Genomic DNA, 19,073 nt, shown 5'->3' with positions numbered 1-19,073 from the left:
AGTGTATATGATTAATAGTTGAACATTAAAGTGAACGTACTACTGAGAATCCCTCTCTATGTCCAAAAATTCCTCTTATCTTACTATCAGCCCTTTGACATATTTACTGTAAATATTTTCCAGATCTGGACTTTTGTCATTTAGCTTTATTATTTCTTTTTTGATATATAGAATTTTTAAATTCTTACACAGTGAAAATCATTTTTTAGCTTAGTAAGTCCATGCCCATTTTGTGGTCAGAGATCTATAATTTCTTCTCAAGGTTTCATGATTTTATTTCCTACATTTAATTTTTCAGATACGGTGTTTAGTGACTTTGTTTTGTTAGTAATCCATTTTTTAGCCATCTGTTGTGACCAGGATATTTTATCACATGCCAATTTTTTATCAATACTAGGGCAGATTTTTCGACTTTGATATTCTGTACCTTCAGCTGAACTATTTGTACTTCTTGCACTAATACCATACTGTTTTAAGTACTACAGCTTTATAGGAAGTGCTGCCGCTGCTGTTATTAGTTGACATTGATTCTAACACATTGTGACCCCATGTGTGCAGAGTAGAACTGCTCCATAGGGTTTTCAAGACTGTGACTTTTGGAAGCGGATCGCCAGGCCTGTCTTCCAAGGTGCCTCTGGATGGGTTCGAACTGCCAACCTTCAGGCTCGTAGCCAAGTATTTAACCATTTGCACTATCCAGGGACTCCATAATAAGTGCTAATATTTGTTTTAATGTTGAGTAAGTTTCCCTTAAAAAAAACTATGGTGCTTTCTTATTCTTTCAAGTGAATGCCGGATGTCAAGCTAAAACAAATATCTATTGGAATTTTGATTAAGATTCATTAAACTCAGCCTAATTTGAGGTTTGCCAGTCTTCTAAGCAGGAAACATTTTAACATCTCCTAATTTATTCAGATCTCTCAATAAAGTTTTCTTACTTCCTCTCCATGATCCCCCTGACACTTTTTAGTACTGTAGGGTCTTTCCTCCCCTTTTCCTCCAGCCAACAAGCTAGGACTTTAATTTTCCTGCATCTCTAGCAAGGCCAACGACTGTGCCTGCATCTGGGGCCAAGCGGCAGGAGGAGAGAGAGAACGTACAGGAATTTAGCCTCACACTCTTGGAACCACAACTTTTCTGGTCAGAGAGAGGGGTTCCCCTCCCACAAAGTTACAGGCTTCTTCCCTACTGCCCCTGACATCATTTATGCCATGGACTGCCGGGGATGGAGGTTGGAGAGAAGGAAAGAATGAAAAACAAATGAGACTGTCCCCACTCCCTCTGACCCATAGGGCCCCCTGTCCTAATCCTTACACTAGAAGGAGAGGGCCTCTTTTTGCATTCCTTCTGTAGGCACTTGGTACATACTTCTGAATTTTGAGATGCTTCTGATTTCATGCCAAGAAATTCCAAGGGGAAAAACAGTAAATTCACTGATAGTTTGGTGGAACTTAGAATTCTGTTCTCCCTTCCCAATTCTTCCACGACCATTTCGTTTTCAAAGTCCATAGGTAGCTGCTCCATGTATTCTGTCCGGGACTATATTTGTACTCATTGAGAGGAACAGGGTGGAGTATGATTACTGCATCTTCCCTAGAGTCAGAACACCCCATCGTTCTTTTCTCCCCAATTTTGCTTTACTCTTATTAGCACCTGGAGTATTAGACCTTTACCTGGTTGCTTACCATCTGTCGCCCTAGTAGAATGTAAGCTCCTTAAGAGCAGAGCCTGGGCTTTATCCAGTACCGTATTCCCATTATTTTGAACAGTACCTGGCACATATTGTGTCCTCAATAAATGTTTTTGATAAATGAATAATGTATGTCAACAAATTTTTTTATTTCATAACTTAATATTTAGACAAAAGGAAAAATAAAGTTCAGCTAACAGGTGGCTACCAAGATTATATCATCATCTTTTCAAAGTTGCATATGATTCCAACCATAAAGAGCAAGTAGGCATTTTGGAAACGTGGAAAATTAATTTCAATAAGTAAATTTTTACTTTTATTCAGGATGACATAGTTTATGCTTTTATGTTCCCTTTCGCTCCAGAATTATATTTTAAAAATATTGTTATTACTATTGTTTAAGGGAAAAAGACGTATAAATAGAAAAAAAGGAAAAGAAGAAATAGGAAAAAAAGGAAGATGCGTGCTTGATAAAGAATTGGAAAAAAGGATTTCTCGAGACCAAAAGTAGAAGAAAAAGGTGAAGTGAACAGGGTTAGAGCTGCAGCTTGTTGGGCTCTGTAGGACGGCAGGGAGTGGTGGGATCTCAGCCGCTGGAGACCACCAGAGACTGTGAGTGAGACCAGGGCCCAACCAATCAACAGTCAGCATGTCAACTCACAGGAGAAGAAATTAACTTTATGGGCCATCTAACAGTGACTTTAAATTAATTATGATTAGGGTGTTCAAAGATGTCAGTAACAACAACAAAGATGTGAGTACAAAAAAAAATTCAGAAGTGTCATAAGAAGAAATGGATAGGAAAAAGAAACAATTCTAGGGCAGAAATGGGGACAGTGCTGACACTGTGGGGAATGAAACAATACCATGGAACACTTTAGGTACAAACTATCGAATGTGAAACTAATTTGCTCTGTAAACTTTCACCTATTGCACAACAAAAAATTTAAAAAGTGAAATGATCTATCTTGGAAAAATAGACATTGAAACTGAAATAATAAAATAATCTTGATAGAATAATTTCGAGACTAGACACATTCAAAAAGAGAACTGGTAAACTGGGAGACAGTATGAGGACTTCTCCCAGAACGCAGCACAGGGAGACAAAAAGCAGATAGACAGATAAATAGACAGGTAGACAGGCAGATAGGCAGATAGAAAAACTTCAACATGTACCTACTAAAAATTTCAAAAGAAGAGAATAAAATAGAAAAATTGTTAGGGAAGCAGCATTTGAAGTTATAATTGAGTTTTATACAATTGAAAAAACAGAAATAAGTCCTCAGATCAAAAGTTAGACCACAGTAAAACAGACTTAATAAAAACAAATCCAGACCTAGATGCACTGTAGAAAAATTGAAGAACATCAACTATAGAAGGAAATTTTAAAAGTAATCCAAGCAAAAAAACTATCTAAAGGAGTGACACCCTCATGTGTCTGTCAGTTTGTTGTACTGTGGGGGCTTGCATGTTGCTGTGATGCTGGAAGCTATGCCACTGGTATTCAGATACCAGCAGGGTCACCCATTGTGAACGGGTTTCAGCTGAGCTTCCAGATTAAGACAGCTTAGGAAGAAGGACCTGGCAGTCTACCTCTGAAAAGAATTAGCCAGTGAAAACCTTACGAATAGCAGTGGAACATTGTCTTATACAGTGCTGGAAGATGAGTCCCCCAGGTTGGAAGGCACTCAAAAAAACAACTGGGGAAGAAGTGTCTCCTCAAAGTAGGGTCGACTTTAACAATGTGGATGGAGTAAAACTTTCCAGACCTTCATTTGCTCAAAATGAGAAGACACAGTTGCAAGCATCCATTAATAATTGGAACATGGGATGTAAGAAATATGAATTTAGGGAAATTGGAAATCATAAAAAATGAAATGGAACTTGTAAACATCGATACCCTAGGCATTAGTGAGCTGAAATGGACTGGTATTGGCCATTCCGAATCGGAAAATCATATGGTCTACTATGCTGGGAATGACAACTTGAAGAAGAATCGTGTTGCAATCATGATCAAAAAGAACATTTCAAGATTCATCCTGAAGTACAACTCTGTCAGTGATAGGATAATATCCATATGCCTACAAGGAAGACCAGTTAAAACGACTATTATTCAAATTTACACACCAATCACTAAACACATGGATGAAGAAACTGAATATTTTTACCAACTTCTGCAGTCTGAAATTGATCTAACATACAATCAGGATGCATTTATAATTACTGGAGATTGGAATGCAAAAGATGGAAACAAAGAAGGATCGGTAGTTGGAAAATATGGCCTTGGTGATAGAAACGATGCCAGAGATTGCATGATAGAATTTTGCAAGACCAACGACTTCTTCAATGCAAATACCTTTTTCACCAACATAAACAGCGTCTATACACATGGACTTGGCCAGATGGAATACAGAGGAATCAAATCAACTACATCTGTGGAAAGAGGCAATGGAAAAGCTCAATATCATCAGTCAGAACAAGGCCTGGGGCCGACTGGGGAACAGACCATCAAGTGCTCATACGCAAGTTCAAGATGAAAGTGAAGAAAATTAGAACAAGTCGACGAGAGCCAAAGTACAATCTTGAGTATATCCCGCTTGAACTTAGAGACCATCTCGGTAATAGATTTGATACGTTGAGCGCTTTGGCCAAAGACCAGATAAGTTATGGAATGACATCAAGAACATCATCCATGAAGAAAGCAAGAGGTCATTAAAAAGACAGGAAAGGAAGAAAAGACCAAAATGGATGCCAGAAGAGACTCTGAAACTTCCTCTTGAACATTGAATAGCTGAAGCAAAAGGAAGAAATGATGAAGTAAAAAAACAACAGAAGATTTCAAAAGGTGGCTCGAGAAGACAAAGTAAAGTATTATAATGACATGTGCAAAGACCTGGAGATGGAAAACCAAAAGGGAAGAACACGCTCGGCATTTCTCAAGCTGAAAGAGCTGAAGAAAAAATTCAAGCTTTGAGTTGCAATAGTGAAGGATTCCATGGGGGAAAATATTAAACGACAGAGGAAGCATCAAAAGAAGATGGAAAGAATACACAGAGTCATTGTACCAAAAAGAATTGGTTAACATTCAACCATTTCAAGAGGTGGCATATGATCAGGAACCAATGGTTCTGAAGGAAGAGGTCCAAGCTGCTCTGAAGGCATTGGCAAAAAACAAGGCTCCAGGAATTGATGGAATATTAATTGAGATGTTTCAACAAACGGATGCAGCACTGAAAGTGCTCACTTGTCTATGCCAAGAAACATGGAAGACAGCTTCCTGGCCGACTGACCGGAGGAGATCCATAGTTATCCTATTCCCAAGAAAGGTGATCCAACCGAATGTGGAAATTATAGAACAATATCATTAATATCACACACAAGCAAAATTTTGCTGAAGATCATTCAAAAACAGCTGCAGCAGTATATCGACAGGGAACTGCCAGAAATTCGGGCCAGGCTCAGAAGAGGGCGTGGAACCAGGGATATCATTGCTGATGTCAGATGGATCCTGGCTGAAGGCAGAGAATACCAGAAAGATATTTACTGGTGTTTTATTGACTATGCAAAGGCATTAGACTGTATAAATCATAACAAATTATAGATAACATTGCAAAGAATGGGAATTTCAGAACACTTAATTGTGCCCATGAAGAACCTGTATATAGATCAAGAGGTAGTTGTTCAAAAAGAACAAGGGGATATCGTGCGGTTTTAAGTCTGGAAAGGTGTGCGTCAGGGTTGTATCCTTTCACCATACCTATTCAATCTTTATGTTGAGCAAATAATACGAGAAGCTGGACTATATGAAGAAGAACGGGGCATCAGGATTGGAGGAAGACTCATTAACAGCGTGCGTTATGCAGATGACACAACCTTGCTTGCTGAAAGTGAAGAGGACTTGAAGCACTTACTGATGAAGATCAAAGACCACAGCCTTCAGTATGGATGGCAGCCCAACATAAAGAAAACAAAAATCCTCACAACTGAACCAATGAGCAACATCATGATAAACGGAGAAAAGATTGAAGTTGTCGAGGATTTCATTTTACTTGGATCCACAATCAACACTCATAGAAGCAGCAGTCAAGAAATCAAAAGACACATCACATTGGGCAAATCTGCTGCAAAAGACCTCTTTAAAGTGTTGAAGCGCAAAGATGTCACCCTGAAGACTAAGGTGTGCCTGACCCAAGCTCTGGTATTTTCAATCGCATCATATGCATGTGAAAGCTGGACAATGAATAAGGAAGACCGAATAAGAATTGATGCCTTTGAATTGTGGTGTTAATAAAGAATATTGAATACACCATGGGCTGCCAAAAGAACAAATGAATCTGTCTTGGAAGAAGTACAACCAGAATGCTCCTTAGAAGCATGGATGGTGAGACTACGTCTCACATACTCTGGACATGTTATCTGGAGGGATCAGTCCCTGGAGAAGGACGTCATGCTTGGTAAAGTACAGGGTCATCAAAAAAGAGGAAGACCCTCAATGAGGTGGAGTGATGCAGTGCCTGCAACAATGGGCTGAAGCATAGAAACGATTGTGAGCATGGCGCAGAACCGGGCAATGTTTCATTCTGTAGTACCTAGGGTTGCTATGGGTCGGAACCAACTCAACAGCACCTAACAACATCAACAAAGGAGTGACGTATATAACAGACAGTAGATATCAGAGGAGCCCTGGTGGTGCAATGGTTAAAGCTCGGCTGCTAATCAAAAGGTTGGCAGTTCGAATCCATCAGCCGCTCACTCCCTGGAAACCCTAAGGGACAGTTCTACTGTGTCCCATATGATCTCTATGAATCAGAATCAACTCAACAGCAATGGATTTAGTTTTGGTTTTGATATCAGAAGATAACAATATCTTCAAAATGCACTGGGGAATTTACTGTCAACATAGATCTTTATACCAATCATTGGGTTTATCATTCAAACTAAAGACGTTTTTAGATGTACAAAGACTAAGAGAGATTATCCTGAGAGACTTTCCCTGGAAGAAGCTTTAAATAAGAAAAGTGAACTCAGAGCAGAGTAGCATACACGAAGCAATTGCAAAGCCAAAGTAGTTAAAAGAAATTGTTTAATTAACTACTGAAAGTGTAAACAAAACAAAATAACAACAACAAAAGCCATGTATGTTCTAAAGGCAAAAGTGAAACTCAACCACAGTGACAAGATTTTTAAAGGAAGGGTGTTTACCTCTGGGGAAGGAGAAACGGGAACAGAAAAAAAGGGGTTGCACAGAGGACCTCAACTTTATCTGTAATGCTTTCTTTTTAAAATATCTGAAATTAAAAAAAAAAAAAGGTTTAAAACTATCAACCGTGGTTACTTCTGAAATTGGGGTTTCAGGACAAGGAAGGGGGATAGGTAGGCGTTACGGATTGAATTGTGTCCCCCAAAATGTGTGCCAACTTGACTAGGCTATGATTCCCAGTACTGTGTGATTGTCCACCATTTCGTAATCCGATGAGATTTTCCAATGTGTTGGGAATCCTACCTCTACAATTTTAATGATGCAGGATTACAGGCAATTATGTTAATGAGGCAGGACTCAATCTACAAGATTAGGTTGTGCCTTGAGTCATTCTTTTTTGAGATATAAAAGAGAGAAGGGAGCAGAGAGACAGGAGGATCTCATGCTACCAAGAATGAAGAACCAGGAGCAGAGCATGTTCTTTGGACCCAGAGTCCCTGCTGCTGAGAAGCTCCTAGTCCAGGGGAAGGTTGATGACAAGGACCTTCTCCCAGAACCGATGCAGTGAGAAAGCCTTCCCCCAGAGCTGGCACCCTGAATTTGGACTTCTAGCCTCTTAGACTGTGAGAGAATAAAGTTCTCTTTGTTAAAGCCATCCACTTGTGGTATTTTTGATATAGCAGCACTAGATGACTAAGACAGTAGGACTTTTACTTTTTACTATATTCAGTTTCATATATATTTTTTAAACTACATATATGTTTTGTAGTTCAAACATCAAAACCAAACAAGTGAAACAATAGGTAAAAGTTTAGAAAACTGTAGAGAAAGAAATGAAATTAGAAGCTGCATGGTCCAGCCTCACCGCTCACAGCCATATGAATTCCGCATGTGGCTTCAAACCACCCTTTTCAAAGGAAAGGAGCTGGGACAGCGGGTTAAAAGGTGAGGCAACGGGGCTTTGAGAACTGAATGAGGCTCACAGAAGTGAACAAAAAGAAAAAATCAGCCCGCAAAACAGACAGCTACACGTCACGTAAACCGTCGGCGGGGGGGGGGGGGGAGTCTCAAGAAAATGAAAGACACTTTTTTCATTTTTTATCTCCCTTGGGAAAAAAAAGAACACCCCCTTAAAAAAAAAAAGTCTATAAATAGCTTTCTAAGTTTAACTTATGTCTCAATCGTAAATCAACACCACAAACTATTTCATAACATTTCACCATGATCAGCTTTTTTAAAATTTATTTTTAATTTTTTTATTGTAAAAATGTATGTTAACAAAACATTTGCCATTTCAACATTCTTCACACGTATGATTCAGTGACATAAACTATGTTCATCATGTTGTACGACCATCACCACTATCCGTTTCCAGATTTTTCCATCACCCTGAACAGAAGCTCAGATAAGCAACGGCTCCCTCTCACTCCCACCCCTGATAACCACTAATAAACTTCCCCGTGATCGACTCTGACTTGTGACTCAATGTACTCCAAGAAAGCCCGTTGTGTGAAGCTCTACTTCCCTCTTTTGTGGACTTAGACCTCTTGCCTTGCACAGCCATCATGTGCTTCAGTGTGCTGGTCGTTGAAATCTGGCATGCGTCCACCCTCTCTCATTCCTGTCTGCATGCAGACTTGGGAAAAAACAAAGTCATACTCCAAACCCTGAGTTTCTGGTCTTAGTTTTTACAACATGGTGGTCACAAGGATGTCGCATGGGATATTCTGTCTATGATGTCAAATTTAGTGTGACTATGAGCTCATAAGGAGGGTTCCTACGGGGACTTGGAGGATCAGAATCATGGCCCCAGCTTCTCAAAGGAAGCAGAAGGGAGGGGGATGGGTTAATGAAGAAACTGACAGCTTCATCTGAGAAGGAATAACACCACCTTCGAAAACAATGCAAATCAAGCGTAACAACTAATGAGGGACCATTCTGGACGATATTTGAAAGCAAAAGGGAGACTCAGGGTATCACATACATACTTCAGTTCCCTGGGGTTAACGTAGTAGCTTTCCAAATTGATATTAACAATCGCATCCTTTGTGACAAGATTGTAACTACGAGAGAGACACAGAGACAGAGAGGGAGAGAGGGTCACTAACCACGAAGATAAACTGCTGGAATTCATGGATAGACCGATTTGGGCTGATTGTTTTAGGATTTGTTTTAAGATACCCCTTAAGCAACAACTTTATTGAAGGACAGTTCCATCAATGATGATAATACTATTTATCTTTTACTCTCAGCCAGGCACCGGGCACTCTGTAAATTTTCTCCTTCAGTCCTCTATAGCACATATACACTGAATCGCAATTTTTATTTACATTGTTTTCCTCTCTATCAGACTCGGAAGTTCTTTATTCTTTATAAAAATACTAGTTTCTAGCACATGTACAAAGGAACCATTTATTGAATACTTGAATGAAACTAAGCCATGTGACTAAAACTATAAGTTTAAATAATGGTTGAGGTCCAGAAATGTTTTAAAGTTTATCTACAAAACCTATTGCTGTCGAGTCGATTCCAACACTTAGTGACCCTGTAGGATACAGCAGAACTGTCCCACAGGGCTTCCAAGGCTGTAATCTTTTACGGAAGCAGGCTGCCACATCTTTTTCCTGTGGAGTGGCTGGTGGGTTCCCATCACTGACCTTTCAGTTAGCAGCCGAGAGCTTAAGCACTGTGCCACCAGGACTCCTTAAAAAAGGTTTCTCTACAGTAAGACATAATTAAGTTTGGATTCCACCAAAGTTGAATTCTGGTAAATGAGGCATGGGTATTTTTAAAGAAGTGTTTGGTAAGAATAAGAATAATGTCAACAAGATTTTATAAAAGATACGTTTAGCTTACGTAAGAAAACTATTCACAAACAATAAAAGAACTGAAAATTAAAATGAAATACCATTTTCACATAGCAACTGGCAAGGATTTTTTTTAAATGTTACTGCTCTAACTAATAGCAAACATCTAGGAACATAAAAACATAGGCACTCTTAAAACTCCAAGTATGCTGCCCAACAATGGGGGAATAATTAAATAAATGGTAGCAATTCATATTGCTGAATATTAGTGCAACTATTAAAATTCATCCAGATATATGTCATCACAGAGAAAAAATGTTCAGAACATCATGCTAATCGAAGGAAGCGGGATACAGAAACATATACACAGTTATTTGTTGTTAAAGAAGTATAGGTAGAATTTTTACCTGACAACATTCCAGCTGTGTCTATAATCAATTTCAAAACAATCTGAAATTGAGAATATCGCAAATGCCAGTTTGTTCAATTCTGACTGAATTCACCAACTTCACTGTTTTTTTCAACTAAATCAGTTCTTTCAGTAAATACCCCAGAGATTGGCCAAGGAGAGGGTTTCATCAGACTTATGCAATGAAAATGAAAAAGCTGTGCAAACCTCATATACATGACCCTTCAAATACAGGCATGCTGGCTTCACAGATATTACAGCCGTACAAACTGCTGAGTGCTGGAGTTGAAATACCTGCTTTTCAAACTCAAACATCTCCAGGCTCCAAGGAACCAGGTGAAGGCGGACCAGAAAATAAAGTGCCAATGCAGTTTGTCAGTAAGAACATTCCGAACCCCATGGAAATACGTTACTTACTACAGTGTAGGTTTTGTCCTACAGTTTTTAATCTATAAAATAAGATTATTTCTTTCAGTTCAATCCATATAGCCAAGTGCTAGTGACCAGTTTAACTGGCCTAGCAGACAAACGTGTGCTGATACAGAACAACGTTCACGTAGGCTGTTAAGATGCAGGAACTAAACAGTTAGCTCTGTTGACTTCATTTTTGGTCAAAACTAAAACAAGGAACAAAGGATGCATATGTAGTGAAAAAGCCCTGGCCAGACAGCCACCACGTGATTCATCTGCAATGGAATTATGACGGTATTGCTTCTCTCTTTTAAATTGTGTGTGTTTTCTATACAATGAATATATGTAGCTTTTGTAATAAGATGACTGTCATTTTTAATTTTTATTAACATAAGCCTTTCTATCAATAAACTTTTTTTTATATTCAGTGTTACCACTATATTCTCTGAAAGCAATAAAACGACATGCTGTATAACAGCATTCCTAACCTCTTTGCGCAAGTTCCTTGTCAGCTAGATGATGAGATCGATAGCCACCTCACCAGCTGCTCTAAGTTTTAGACGACATACTTGGATGACTTCAACTGCTTCACTCAGAGCCTTATCATGTCCTAGGTTAGGGACCTTGCCGTGTCCTCCATGTGGTAAATGACAGGGCTGGGGTGCAAGCCCAGACAGTCTGACCACAAAGCTATGTGCTGAACCCACAGTAGGACAAATCAGAAAGCCTTGACGAGATGCAGTGAAAGGCACAACGATGATGATGGTGGTACAGACTTTCCAAGCATGTAGACTAACCTTCCCAAATTACTTCTAATTCATTTTACTCAAAGCAGTTAACAACAAAGAGCTCTGAATTACAGATTCACCAAGTAACTAAAACAGGTTTATTCTCTGTATGACTTGGCAATGAATTAATCTTTTTGAAAGAGCTAAGGTAAAATTATCTGGGCTGCTGGAAACTAAAACTGCCGGTTAGCATCTTGTAATGAATAGTTGCTAGGGCAACCTCTCTGCTCAATCCTTCATTTCCAAGGTGACAGATTTGATGCTGGTCCAGGAAACACTGAAAATCAAAACAGCATTGTGTTCCAGAAGAAGAAAGAGCCCATACATAAGTCATGAATGAAACAAAGAACTGGGGACAAAGCCAAACACTGTTTTACAATTCTACCCAGACAGATGTGGCCGGGCACAGATCATAGGAGTGAGGGTCAATTAAAATTCTCAATGAAGTGGGTTAAGATTCAGGCATGTTTCCTCTTCCACTCTGTTCCAATTTCTGTCTAGAAAAGCAATATATCCAACAAAGTGGGACGTATTTTAGATTATTTTTTCCTATCCTTTCCATTTACAGCTGAGAGCTTCTTTCAGTCTGATAAAATATTAAGGTATAAATGTGCTTTGAAGGTGAAGCCGGAATTAATTACAGTATATTTCTATCATCCTCATTCTTCTCTCACCATCGATAAGCAGGGAGAGCAAAAATGCCGGGAAGGGTACTACCTGCCCTCAGGTTTGTGATGAGAATTTGCCACTCTGCAAAGGGCAGGACGCACAAGTGCCCGTGGAATGTGTTTAATAATGTCCACCCCTTCCCTTGGCTTTGCTTTCTAGAATCAGGAGACCAGAATGTTCTCCTGAAGAACAGGATCCTCACTATTCCTCCCATTTTTTTCTTCTCAGTAGTTGGTTCTACTATTTCACTGACCAGGCTAGACACTGGAGAATTACTCCTGACGTTTTTCTTTTTTTCAGTGTCACATCATTTTGCCCCATTGACTTTACCTTATAAATAGCCTTGGATCCATCCCCAGTATTGCCACCTAGGTCAAAACCAAGACTGTCCGCCTCCTGGATCTTGCCCCCCTCATCCCAGCCTCACACCCCAAATGCAAGCCAAAGCCCAAACTTGATCTTTCTCCTCTGTGAAAACCCTTTCAGGGTGAAGTTCAGAATCCTTAATCAAGACCCTTCCTTCACCAGCCTTATCACTTTCTTCCACTCATACACAACTTTCCTTGGAAAGACAAACTTTCTCTGACCTTAGGCTTTCACACATGCTCCCCCACTACCTGGGGCCTTCTTGATTGTCATACACTCCTTCCCTTTCTCTGGGTCTCAACCTGGACACCATGATCTAAAGCATGTCCTCTATGACAACTGAAACTGGGTTAAGGGACTCTCCTGCATCTTCACACAACACTGCCCACTAGTGCAGCAATCATTATTTTCCACACATACTATCAGTATCTCTGATTATTTCCTTACAGAGACTCCTAGTAATATACGAATGTATTAGAGTAATAAGCTCTTAAGACTCCTGAACATACTGCCAAATTGCCCTCAAACAAGGTTGCACCAATTTCAACTCCCACCAGCAGGATATCAGAGTTCTCATTTCATCCTATATTTGCCATTACTGTTTATTAGAATTTTTTAACCTTTGCCAACTTGACTGGGGGAAGAGTCTAATTGTTTTTCAATGTGCATTTTTCCTACATGCATATATTAAACATTTTGGTATATGATTTAGACTTTTTTGACTTTTTTTTCCCTAGATTTTCCCGTGGTGTATTTATCATTTTCTTACTCCTTTGATGGTGTGTGTGTGTGTGTGTGTGTGTGTGTGTGTACTGAACACTTATTTATACACACACACATACTGATTTATACACGCACAAATGTAGGCTGTTACTCCTTTAACCCTTTGTCACATATATTACAAAGATTTTCCCGAGCTCTTCCTTCACTTTATTTATAAGTTTTTAATAACGTTTTTAAATCGTGGTACAAATATACAAAACATTTGCCAACAGAACAATTTTTATGGGTATAATTTAGTGACATCAATGACAATCTGCACGTAGTGCGATCATTACCGCTATCCTTTTCCGAATTATCCCATCACATTAATGCTCCAGGAACAAAAAATAACATTTTTATGTATTCAATCTATAAATCGTTCCTTTATGGTTTCTCCTTTGATTTCATGCTTATGTTCCCCTATACTATGGTACCTGTAAAAAAATTTACTTTTTAATGTCTCTCTGGTAGTTAGGAGGTTTAGAAGGAGGCATGACAAACACAAAAAATTCTATTTCCAAGGAGAGCTCACTGTTTTCATGGAAATGACACAAAATTTATACCATTTTGAAAACTCAAGAATAGTAATAAAATAAATTAACAGGCCGTGAGGAGGTCTTCCCAAACTTCCTGTTAGAAATAAAGCAGTATTAGGTTTTCTCCACTGCTTCTGGAAGTAGTCAGCTCAAACAGAAAGTTAGTGTCTGACTAACCAGTTCAGAGTTTACTAAGCTGTGGATCAAATCCGCCAACCACAAGCGTCAAAGCCAAGGACGAGCCCTCTCATTCTGAGGTGAACTAGTCAGGAATCCAGCCCAAATGATAACATACACACGACCAGCCTCCAGAGCAAGACTCACCGGTCCTAGCAAACCAGGATACATGGGTTTTCATTTTGGGTGTACGACTAATAGGGAAATTAAAAAGGCCACAAATTTATCTACTTCTGAATACATCAAATCTCAGTTATTGCAAGGCAAATTACCCAGATACAGTCTTCTTGTTTTTTTAAACTTTTCCTACCTTCAATTTTTTTTTATGAAAAGCTGTAAGCATATTTTAAAACAGCACAGGATAGTAAAATGAGTCTCCCCCTCCCCACCCCCCCCACCCCATGTTCTCATTATCAAATTTCAACAATGATCAGCCCCTGGCCGATCTTGTCCATATACCCTCTCCCCACTCCCCCTACCCAGATGATTTCCAAGCAAATGCCAAACATCTTATCATTTTCTCTGTCAGCATTTCTGTATGGAGTAAGGTCCTCTAACGATATAGTTTACTTCTAGTTAGGTAAATCGCTAGTTGCTGTTATATTTGCAAGGAAGCACCAGGGTTCGATCTTCACGGTCTCATTTTTTTCACGATCCTCATCCCACTGCACTCTGGCTTCGCCACTGGAATTGTTCTTGCTAAGGACACAGATCGCCTAGTTGCCAAATGCAATGGAAACTTTTCAGCACTGATTTGACCTTCTTCCACATTAAAAAAAAAAAAAAAAATTTTTTTTTTTTTACTCAAAGTGTTTTTTTCTCTTCCTGGGACATCACTCTGTGATGATTCTTTCTCTGTCTTTTTGTCTTTCTTTGACTTTTTCCTTTGGAGGATTATACGATGGGGGACAAATATCACTGTATTTAGGAAGAGAAGGTAGGCAAATGAAGGAAATCGTCTTTCGCAAGTTCACTGGTCCTTTGATATTGGATGATGTACAATCATGACTCAGACCCGGAAATTTTGCATATAGCTTTGCAGCTCCTTACTGTCACACAGCAGCAGTGAACCATGAACTGCCGACACAACAAGGGCCGGTTTCATCTCAGCTTTAAAAAATGCTTAAGAGTCTCTCTCTCTTTTACTGGCTTTATAAATATTTTTTGTCAATGACTGAAACACATTTGTTAAAACTGTACAAGAAATTGAAGTGGACTACTTTTTATTTGAGTGGAAGATGAAAAATTCCTCAATCAGGATGGCAGTGAAATTAAAACATTCCCGGACAGACAGAAGCGGAGAGAACTCACATCTACCAGACGGGCTCTCGAAAAAATACCAAGGGAAATTCTGTGGACACAGGTACTCAGGTGTGCCTGGCTCAAGCCGTGGTGTTTTCAGTCACCTCACATGCATGTGAAAGCTGGACAATGAACAAGGAAGACCAAAGAAGAACTGACGCCTTTGAATTATGCTGTTGATGAAGAATATTGAATACACCATGGCCTGCCAAAAGAACGAACAAATCTGTCTTGGAAGAAGTGCAGCCAGAACGCTCCTTAGAAGTAAGGATTGCAAGACTTCATCTCACATACTTTGGACACGCTACAGTATGGGATGGAGCTTGAAGACATTATGCTGAATGAAATAAGCCAATCATAAAAGGACAAATATTGTATGACCTCACTTACATAAAAAAACAGAAAAGGCAAATGTACAAAGAACAAAGTTTATTAGTGGTTACCAAGAGGGGAAGGAACGGGGAAGTTGGGGTTAATGGTGATGAAAAAATCATATTGATTAATGGTAGGGTTCCATAGCCGATGATGGTAATTGATGTCAATAAGTTGTACACCTGTAAAAAGTTGAACTGGCAAAAGCTGTGTGACAGACATATTTACAACAATGACAAAAAAAAACAGAGTAGCTGCTGAGGCTACTTATGTACAACGAAATGCCTCATGAGATTTTGTTCCTGGGTTTGGAGGTTTAGGGTCATAGTTTCATTGAACAACCCTGTTAATTGGCCTAATAATGTATTTATTTAGTGTTTCTGTCCTACCTCCTAGTTCACTGCACAGTGCCTGGGGTCTTAAAAGCTTGCAAGCAGCCCTCAAAGGCACAACAATTGGTCTCTATTCACCTGGAGCAACAGAGGAAGAAGGAGAGTCAGGAATAGGAGGAGGACATGGAATGTGTGGCTATTTGCCTCCTTTGCCATGAGACCAGAAGAACTGGATGGTGCCCAACTACTATTACTGAACATTTTGATCAGAGATTCTATAGAAGAATCCTGATCAAAAGTGGGAAAATATAGAAGAGAATTTCAAATTTTCATAGACTCTAGACCTTCCGGAGCCATAGACGCTGGATGAACCCCTGAAATTATTTTCCTGAGATAATCTCTAAACTTTAAACCAAAAATATCCCCTGAAGTTCATTTTACAACTGAACAATAGTTTAACTTAGCTAGTAAAAAAAGGCCTGCCTTGAGCATTATGCTCTTTTAAGAACTATCTATATGGGACGAAATTGACAGCAGCAACTCAAAAGATTAGATGGGAACTTTAAGGGGCAGTGAGTTTATGTTAATGAGGTAAGAACAATTCAGAAAAGGAGGGTGAGAATGGTCGCATGACTTGAAGAACGTAATCAGTGTCACTAAATTGTACTTGTAGAAATGGTTGAATTGGTGTATGTTTTGCTGTGTATATTCTCAACAACAACAACAAAATAAATAAAATTTAGAAAAAAAAAAAGCAAAGAGGAAAAAAAGTCCTCAACCAGAGACAGATAAGCAAGCAGTTTTACCTCGTCAAAGACCTTGGAAACGACATGCTTGTCCAGTACTGGAATGTAGGTGGCGTTGTGGGGTATTGCTGTCACGGACAAGGCATCCATGATGGTGAGTTTCTTGGCAACCAAGCTGTGGGTCTTGAGCCAGTTTGCTGAAGACATATCTAAAGAACTAAAGAACACAAGACTGTGATGTTTTAAAAATTATAACTCAGTGAGTAATGAACAAAAAAATAACAAAATTACAACACTAGTAAAATTACAGCACTCACTCTTGGTCATAAACTTTGCTTCCTTCTCCGGTAGATTTTTCTAATGATGTGTCCTCTGGACACTCATCTGTCAGCAGGCTGAAGCTCATGTCTGTGGAAGGAGAAATGGCAGTCGTATACTTTCCTCCTATGGGCTGGGATGTGGTGTTTATATCAAAATGCAAAAGGATCACTCTTTTCTCTTAGTTCTGTCATGACTGAGCGCTAATAAATGGACCACATTTCAGAGACTTCAACTTGATCTGTTAGATAGGGTCCTAAGGTAAGACTTATTTGTACTGAAGACGAAGGTGTAGGTAATTACGTGCCATTGTTTTTCTTATCTACCTCACCCACGTTCACTGAGTTCTCTCTTCACGGAAGAATAGGTATATTTGTTCTCTCATTCTCCAGGAAACACATTTAAAAAATACTGACTAAGATAATACCATTAGCCAATGATTGTTTGATATTGACATCATCGGACTCTCCCCAAAATTATGCAGGAGTGTCTTGATCAACATCTTATTTTTCAGGAATTTGTGTTGTGGTTCCTCAGCTCTATGTGGAAAACAAAAACACTATTAGGTTCTGTTTAGTTGTAGGTTCAAACTTTAAAAAATTAATATTTGGGTTTTTAAGTATAAAAGTCAAAACAGCCCAATGCCATGGAGTCCGTTCCAACTCATAGTGACCCTACAGGACAGAGTAGAACTGCCCCATAGGGTTTCCAAGCAAGGCTATAATCTTTATGGAAGCAGACTGCCACATCTTTCTCCTGTGGAGCAGCCGGTGGGTTTGAACCACCTACCTTTTGGTTAGCAGCTGAGCTGTTTTAACCACTGCGCCACCAGGGCTCCTTTTTAAAGTATATATCCTTATGTAAACTTGCATTTATAAACGGGAAGGAATATTACCTGTTGAATCAGCTGCACCCAAAAGGAGAGGTGTGGAGTGAGTCAGTCAAATGCCTAGGAAATCATATTCTGATCATCACCTGATCATGACAAACCCTTTAAAGGCTGGGTGTGTACTGTGCTTAGGAAATACCACAGGCTCACTAAACCTCAGGGGAAAACAGTCGTGCGGGTCAGCACTGAAGGAGTCAGGGCTGGGTTAAGTTACGAATGACTAACGACGTGTACAAATCTGTTACTCCAGCGCGTCCTGCTACTCAGGGGATTGTATGCATATGTATTTTTTCTTTTAATTATGTTTATTGTTGTTGTTGTGAATATACACAGCAAAATATATACCAATTTAACAATTTCTACCTGTACAAATCAGTGACCCTGCTGATATTCTCACCCTCCTTCTCTGAGTTGTTCCTCCCTCATTAACACAAACTCATTGCCCCGGAAGGTTCTTACCTAATCTTCCCAGTTGCTGTGGTCAATTTGATCTTATACAGATAGTTCTTAAAAGGGCATAATGCTCAAGGCAGACATTCTTTACGAATTAGGCTAACCTATCGTTCGGTTTTAGGTTGATTTCAGGGGATATTTTTGGTTTAAGGTTTAAAGATTATTCATCGACTGTTTTAAACATAGGGAAAAGTACTACAGGAATTAAAGGTTTAAAAATTTATTATTTTAAGAATTATAATTTTATCGCTAGTAATAAAAATTGAGCAGGAGTCGTATTTTCCTCACTTTTAGCCCTCAAAACCTGACCATTTGGACCAGAGAGGGGCCCATAGGTGGTGAAGGGAAGAAAGTAAACCAACTACAAAGTATTAAAAAAAAAAAAAAAAAGTTGCTGTCAAGTCGATTCCGACTCATAGTGACCCTATAGGACAGAATAGAACTGTCCCATAGGATTTCCAAGGACTGGCTAGTGGAATTGAACTGTCGGCCTTTTAGTTCGCAGCCTGAGCTCTTAACTACTAGTTTGAAATTCAAACCACGGAGCGGTGGCAAGCATTACCATTAGCACTGTACTTGTGGGAGCCACGAGTGTATTAAACACTAAAGCAGAATAGGTCCAGAGAGAAGGGCTGGGCTTCCTTACATACAGACCCTCTTCTGGCTTGCCTTGGTCACTTGAAGCAACGTTCCAGCTGCTGAGACTGGAGGGGCCATCCTTCCTCTCATGGCAGGCTGGGCTCCTGACGGTGGACATCTGGCTTCTGAGCAGGCTGGTTTTGGTTGGTTCTGTTGGTATCGCAAGGAGAGGGATTAAAGGAACTCGGCATGCAAGGCGATGCTCCG

At 39.5% G+C, this 19,073-nt stretch overlaps 1 protein-coding gene across 1 annotated transcript in view; it reads right to left on the bottom strand.

The window, feature by feature from the left end:
* The window catches only part of VWA3B (von Willebrand factor A domain containing 3B), a 224,503-nt gene that overhangs the window by 71,202 nt on the left and 134,228 nt on the right, over positions 1-19,073 (bottom strand). Inside the window, 3 exon segments of the mRNA XM_064269063.1 lie at positions 16,628-16,784; positions 16,885-16,975; positions 18,897-19,016. Of these exon segments, the coding sequence (XP_064125133.1) occupies positions 16,628-16,784; positions 16,885-16,975; positions 18,897-19,016 (368 nt within the window).

Source organism: Loxodonta africana, chromosome 15 (genome assembly GCF_030014295.1).
Source record: "Loxodonta africana isolate mLoxAfr1 chromosome 15, mLoxAfr1.hap2, whole genome shotgun sequence".
NCBI classification, from domain to species: Eukaryota; Metazoa; Chordata; class Mammalia; order Proboscidea; family Elephantidae; genus Loxodonta; species Loxodonta africana.
This window is presented reverse-complemented; position numbering and strand designations above follow the sequence as displayed.